This window comes from Triticum dicoccoides, chromosome 2B, assembly GCF_002162155.2.
Source record: "Triticum dicoccoides isolate Atlit2015 ecotype Zavitan chromosome 2B, WEW_v2.0, whole genome shotgun sequence".
Classification (NCBI taxonomy): Eukaryota; Viridiplantae; Streptophyta; class Magnoliopsida; order Poales; family Poaceae; genus Triticum; species Triticum dicoccoides.
In genome coordinates, this window is record NC_041383.1 from 95,554,045 (window position 1) to 95,561,339 (window position 7,295).

Consider the following 7,295-nt stretch of genomic DNA (forward strand, 5'->3'; position numbering starts at 1 on the left):
AGAAGATCTCTCAGCAACCGAATCGGACTCGGAGGTCTGCGCCCGAACTTCACCGCCGCCGTGTCGCCGCCACCTGACGCCGCCACCGCCGCAAACTGGGAGGGACGGGAGGGATTTTACGAGAGAACCCAACCTCCTGCTCTCCACAGCCTGATTCGCCGCCGTTGACTCGCCGCCGAGGACTGGCGCTCTGATACCTTTCTGAGGATCAAATTAACCAGCGGAACTCGATCATCACGATTTCTTGAATATCACAGAAAACTAGAGGAATTGTGCGAGATCAGAGACCCCGACTTGGTTCACTAGCTAGGGTTCTAACCACTACAGCATATGCTAATATTCTTCTTAGTCCTCTCTTAGTCTTCTCCTCCCCTTCGCGTGCCTTTTAAGCCACCGGACAGCTCACACCCAACGCGCTAACAGCTACTGTTACAAATCTTAACGGTGTCGACAAATGTAACAGTAACGGGAAGTGACGGCGAGGATGAAATCTGAGCCGTCGATATCTTCTGGTGTTCATCTGGACCGTCTTTTATCTGAACTTCTTGTCGCTGCATCGCTTCGTCAGTAAACTCTTGGCTTGGGTCCTGACAGTCCCCGCGTCCTCTCGCACTCGGTCCGCCCCTCTCACCGATGGCGCCGTCCGTGTCCGCCTGCCTCTGCCGTCTCCTTCCTCGCTCATCTTCTTCTCCCCGCTCACGGCCTTCACTCCCCTCTCTGTCCCCGTCTGACCCAGATGCGCCCGTAGTCCGCCGGCGCCAGCGGCGCCGCAGGTGGAGCAGACGCGGCTAGGAGGAGCACGAGCCACCGCCGCCATCTACCCGACGGCGATGTGAAGGAAGCAACCAGAGATGGAGGGCGCCGCCGGCGCTGTGACCCCGGGCGGGCCAAACGGGGTGTGCGACACCAACAGCCTGCCAGTGTGTGCTCGCCTCCGCAGGTTCGCGCCGCGGTCGCCGGAGGAGTGGGCACCGCAGGTTAGTGTTCTTCGTTCTATTTCGATTCTTCTTTTTAGAAAATCGAGTGAGCTGATTTGGGGCTTTTTCTTCGTAGCGTCGAGCAAGGCTACCCTGCTCACCTAGGGATTTTCCTCCATGGCCGCCAAACTAAATGTCTCAGTCCCAGGGCAGTGGCGGAGCTACGGGCCAATGGTTGGGCGGGCCAACTAGAGAAGCGCACATGAATTTTTGCACTCGCGACCTATTTCTCTCTCAGACACATTGATTTGAACAAATCTGGGCGGGCCACTGCCTTGTTTTGCTTCGACAAAGCTCCGCCTTGCCCAGGTGAACTCGTGCACCTTTTGAACCTGCTCTCTACCACGATTCATATTTTTCTGCATCAGTTTCATTCCTACAAGTGATGAATTGTCTATTTGCCACATTGCTGCCCCAGGTCTGGTGAGCTCATTCCTTTCTGAGATATCTTCTTCAGTTTATTTGTACTATATGTGTACCTATATTCACTGGATTATCATGTGAAACTGGGTGTTTTAGTAACTTGAGATTTGTTATTTATATTTGGCTGCTTCATTGTTTTCTGAAACTGCAGGTATGTCCCAAGTGAACTGGCTTATTGCGATGATTTGGTCGATTCAGACTTCTCTTTATTTTGAATGGCTTTCACCTTTGGGCAATTCAATTGATGGAAGGTGTTGTTTCAATGATATTGAAGCTTTTTTAGGTACTATGGCAGTTAAGCTTCGTTTGAAATTGTGGACGCATGCATGATTTATGTTCTTTTTATGATGGGGCATTATGACATTTGCACAAATTTGTAAGTGCCATGTAGTGGTTAATTAGGTACACATTAGTGCGTACAAGTCTTTTATTGCACCTACTCGTTATTCCTTTTGCAGAGGGTTTTGCGGCGGTGGCCTGACACACCCGGGTTGTGCTACTTCTGCAGGGAATGGCGTTCTCGATGGCCGGGAGGGACCGGCTCGGCCTCCATGGCCTGCTCCCGACCAGTGTCGTTTCCTTGCAGCAGCAGATGACCGATTCCCTGCCGGTTCAGTTCCTTCCTTGCTTACCACTCAACTGACAGCCATCATTGGTATCGTGCTCTGGCTCCCTATTTCTCATTGCTAAGGAGAAGCATGTCCACGAGTTTGCAATGGTGGGTGGCACATCCATTGGTCAAGATCGAGGACAGTGGCCTCGACAGCGTGCTGGTGGTGGCCTGAGTACCATCTATCGGTGAGGGGAAACGCAGGCCTACCCCTTCTTGACAGGTAACAACTCCTCCGTTTCTCTCGTCTCTGCTACTCCATTCTTTCCTCACTGTCCCATCCCAGGCATATGTTTTTCTCCCAAATCAAGGCAAAACCGTTGCAACACCTTTCAAGTTATCTATATGCCACCACATTCGGCCAGTTAAAATCCATATTTGGCAGGGCATCACTGTTCTGTATGGTTCATGTAAAAGGGTTTTTTCTGTATTGTTTATTTGTGTTGCATGATTATTAGTACATCAGGAAGCTGTGGTAGCTTCTCCATCCTTTATAAGAACTCTGGGAGGATTTGTATTCAGACGTGATTTGCTTCACCTTGTAGACCTTCACATTTTTTCTCGATATAGCTTATCATTTCTAATTGGTCTTCATTACAGTACTCTCAAGTTTAGTCATTGCATTTACTGATGTCGAGGTGGACGAGGATCTTCTCGGCCCTGCTCTGATATTGTGAAAACTCATGCTGCCGACAGCCGCCTCCATGCTCCAACTGCTGCAGCCTGTAGGTAGCCTCTCTGTTCTTTTGTCTGTACCTTTCTGCTTGCTTTGCTAATGTGTTAGGTGTGTGCTTGGCTGCTTAATACTTGCGCTGAAATTGTATGAATGGCAGCAAGGTGTAGCAACAGCCAACATTAGGCCGGCTCAGTCCTAGCAGCAAATTTCTTTGTTGTTCTATATTATTCAACCATATGTTTATATCTTTCTGGTGATGCATTTGTTTCTAATTGACATTTCAGTATAAGCTCGCATTGATCCTCGGTGGTGAGAAAAGTTTACTACTACAAGTCCAGTTTGTTTAGTGTCCCAGAAAAAGTTGACTACTCATGCATGCTAGACACACAACTTATTTGATTCCTATTGCCATATATCAACCTAGCTGAACTAAAGAGCAAGGTAAATCAGTACTTCCAACTACACTAAATTGTTGCTTCCACAAAATACCTTGCTGATTTCTATCCACTCAGAGCAGATCATAACCCTTTTCATGGAATAATGTATAAGTTTAGATCTGAATAGATGCTAAGGCATAATCAATATCGAATATCTGTTGGTAACTTGGTATACATTCCAGAGTTATCATTATAAAGAGCAAGGGTTTATGCCTTTCCAAATTAATTATGTATTTTATCCTTGAGGCTTCTTCTGTTAATGTAAATGCTCTTCCTTACCGGTATGTAGGGTTATATGTATGTTTATAGATTTTATTCATTTTTTATTTTAGTGCATTAAAATTGTGATGTCCTTTCTTACTATCATATTGTTTGCTTAAAACAAAGACTGATAAACCTTCTCCCATTGTATCCACTCCCGTATCGTTATTCTTCACTGGAAATTTATGGGCAAGTGTGAAGAAATGAGAATGTAGTTCTTAAACTAAAATTTCTATAAACATGGAAAGTGGAAGTTTTATTATTATTTTTCATAAAGTTTCAGGCACGACAAACTATGGGGGTCCTAATATTTTCCTTTCATTTAATTTGGCTTATAAAGATTTCCAGTGGGCATTTAGGCGGTTAGGCCTAAGAACTTCCTTATGAATTTATCACAGAAATGAGATAACAAAAGATCTAAATTGCTTTTTGTTCTTTGTTTATTTTTGAAAGACTTAGCATGTCATGTAGGACTGGTTGGTTGTGTAATGGCCTCTAACAAGCAGAGGAAAGGAATGATTATATAATGATATTGGAAAGAGGACCAACTAATATTGATAAAGACTTGTCTTTTCTTTTGTTCGGACTATACTGAATAAGAATACACAAGAAAGACCAGGACTAACATAAGTGAAAAATGTTAACAATATTTAGTCTGTCCAGTCATCAAAACATGAAACTTGTTTCTGGTTCCACTCTAATAATCGCCTTCAAAAACCAAAGTTGAAACAGTTATCATTTAATCATTTACAGTCATGTTGTACATGCTGGTTGAAGCAAGCGACAATCCGGCAGTAGCAGTTGGCGGTGAGCTTTTTCAGATTTCCGCCTCTGAGTGATCAGTTTATGAAGGCAAGATTAAACCAGCCTTAAATCTCATTTCCTATAAAGTTTTGCTGTAGAGTGGTCAGTTTTTGCATGTCTATTACTTGCATATTAAAAAAACCCGTCTTACCACTCTCCCCTGAAGGAATACCATCTTTTTATGAATTTTTTTGTTTACCATTAATGCTTTCATGCTTGATCGTTCTTGATAAAATGTCACTCTACCTCACGGGGTGCAATATGGCATTATCTAATGCTCAATGGAAATAGGTCTTAGCATCAAGTAGTATAAACATCATAAGGAATGATGGGATATTGATTACAAAAACACCATCAGCATGGCAGACTTTGTCTTGTGAGAAATATAATAAACTAAAAAACAGTCTGTTGCTAGTCTCTAATTTCACATGGATATTTGGATTTTGGGATGCATGTGTAGTTTCAGTAATGACATAATTTTTGCAACTTGAAGGACAAACTAGACACTTTAATCAAGCAAATTAAGAAGGATAAAAACAGGGCAGGTGAGTCCAAAGATATATCAGATGTTAAGGACATCTGCATTCTTCTAGAGGTGACACTGTTTGACGTATATACATTAGTTTATTCCAATTTTTCATTCACAATGCTCACTTGCCTTTACCTTGACAGGCTATACAGACAAAATCTGGACAATATACCCCTCCACAGCAGACATGGGAGGTATGATCACGCGATGCTACATATACTTTGGTAAGCAAATATCGTAGGCCTATACAATGTTTGACTTTCCATCTGACCAATTGATTTTGAAACGTCCTGAGAAGCAGCTCGAGTGCAACACGCGCAAGATTCTATTTGGAACACGCAAGCATGAAAAGGTGTTGCAGGTCTGTTCTGTTGTGCAAGGCTGTAATTGTTTGCCTGTTTTAATAACCACTAACTATATGTATTATGTATGGTTCACTGTTTCATATTTGTAGGCGTCCAATCGAGCTCCGCAGCATCGAGTGCCTTGCTGTTTATGTAGATGTGGTACATGTCTGAATTTGTGCTCTCTTTTGGTAGATATATGGTACGTAAAGACGGATCACATCACTGTCTGTTTAAATGCATGAAATCCGGTACTGAATTGTCTAAGTTACTGTCTGAGATTCAATTTGTGCTTCATTTTACTTGATGTGGTATGCAATGACAAGGCGGAACATGTATAATTTTTGGTGCCAACACTGGGGGATCACACTGTTTCTGCTTCAGACGAGTGTTGTTTGATCAAGTATTTGTTGGCAACTGTTTCTTAGACAGTCAACTAGCTGTTGTTGTGCAACCTATCCAGCCTTTTGATACTCTCTTTGATTTTTGATCCATTTTTTGTGTCTGATCGGGCTTACAAGTGCTGCTACCAAAGGATTTATGTATATGGCAGACCTGATAAAGTCTTAACTGTTTATGTCTTCAGAATACTGGATCAGGCACAATGTTTAACGACTCTAAATTTGGTGGTTCAGTTTCACGTGCAATCTACCATTATATTAATTTTCCTGTGTATACATCATGCTATAAGACCATGGAGTTTGTGCCTACAAAATACAGGGCAGTTTGGTCTACAAAACATGTTGCGGTTTCTTTCACCATCCGGATGTGTTTTCCTGCAAAAGAATTGTAAAAGTATAAAGAGATTCATGTGCTTGCCCGTGTCCTACCCGTTTTGGGAAACTAGATGATTTCCCCGCGCGTTGCTGCGGGATTTTAAAGATTGATTTTGGATAAATTTTCTATGAATGAAATGACCTAAATGAAAAGCCATTATTTTCAGTGGTAATTGTGTGTGAACAAAAGGTATGCATGTACACCGGATCATTGGAGATGGAACAGTTATAAATTGAGGTGTGCATGTGCTACAAAATATTTTTAGTGGATGACAATGTGGCACAATTGGTGATGTGGACGGCTGATGGTGCACTGTGCGTTGCTGCTGGATATTATAGTTCATTGGATGTGTCAATTTTGGCCGTGAGTGTTGATTCACTTTAGTACATGTATCCGCAGAAAAAGAGCCCCAAGTAACATAAAATTCGCTTGAATGCAACATCATCAAACAAAACTAACAAATTCCAATTGGCCATTCCATCATATCAATACTACATTGCAATGGGAACAAATAAGGAAATATAATTACAAATGGGACCAAAAGGAAGAAAAATCCAAATGTCCCCAATAAATTTCTTGTATTGTTGTGTAACAAAGGAAGGATGCCAGCAATATAATAACATTTCAGTCAACAGTACACGCCTTCAAAGTTTGCAAATAAGAAGATTCTGCGGGCAATGGCAGCACTGGACAGAAAAACACAATAGAAAGATCAAGATTAATTCTCAAATGTTCAGACATAAAAGAGGTGTGAAAGCACAAAATATTTTCTTTACTAAAAAATATTTTATTAAAAATCAATTGCTTCACTGTCTGTGGTGGGTCAATTGCAAACTCCGAGATAGACCCTTTTTGTTAGAACCAAGGTTATAGCCCTACACCTACAGGACTTACGACCACGCTAGTAGCACTTCCTTGAAAATACTGAAAGAATGTGAGATAAATATTAGCTAGAATATATCAACAAAATCTGAAGGAAAATTAAGAATTGTGCCTAAAATCTCATGTTTTCCAGCTTAGCAAATAACATGTATGTTTCAAAGGGATACTATAACATAGCTGCAAGGCTGTAGTTGAAGGGCACGATTTTTCTGTTGGAGATTATAGTGTGCTAAATTCAGCCTGTACTCGGTTACTTATCATATGTGCATTTCTATGAAACCTATGGCTGCACTAATCATTGAAAAAAATGTGCAAAAACTACCCAATTGCACGATGTACATGAGTTGTCATATTCCTTTAAAAAGGTAAAATAATAGTACTATAGCAGTGCATAACCTGAATAAAAAATATGAAAATAATCTGAAATACAAACAGATGCAAGAAAATTTACATGTAGTCTCTGTATTGTATAATGAATATAAGACTGAAAGGAAGTGAAGCTCGTACTTCAAATGTTAACCAACAGCTATAAGTAATTCATCCAGGGGCATTCAAAGGCATATTATTATAGTATA

At 41.5% G+C, this 7,295-nt stretch overlaps 1 protein-coding gene across 9 annotated transcripts; it reads left to right on the top strand.

Moving 5' to 3' along the window:
• The first annotated feature begins 590 nt into the window (after positions 1 to 590).
• On the top strand, positions 591 to 5,701 carry LOC119362335. Of its 9 annotated transcripts, XR_005173348.1 has the most exons (10): positions 591 to 977; positions 1,054 to 1,286; positions 1,552 to 1,683; positions 1,909 to 2,233; positions 2,611 to 2,739; positions 2,971 to 3,127; positions 4,138 to 4,783; positions 4,861 to 4,911; positions 5,019 to 5,078; positions 5,172 to 5,701. XR_005173348.1 is itself a non-coding variant. In XM_037627542.1 (4 exons), exons 1-4 carry the CDS (start codon positions 4,231 to 4,233, stop codon positions 5,233 to 5,235), a joined length of 393 nt encoding a protein of 130 aa, XP_037483439.1. In that variant the 5' UTR covers positions 2,750 to 4,230; the 3' UTR covers positions 5,236 to 5,701. The 9 variants fall into 9 exon arrangements, 1 of the variants encoding a protein (XP_037483439.1); XR_005173351.1 differs by having other exon boundaries at positions 1,054 to 1,395; positions 2,971 to 4,783; XR_005173354.1 differs by having other exon boundaries at positions 2,971 to 4,783; positions 4,861 to 4,941; positions 5,016 to 5,078.
• The last annotated feature ends 1,594 nt before the right edge of the window (positions 5,702 to 7,295 follow it).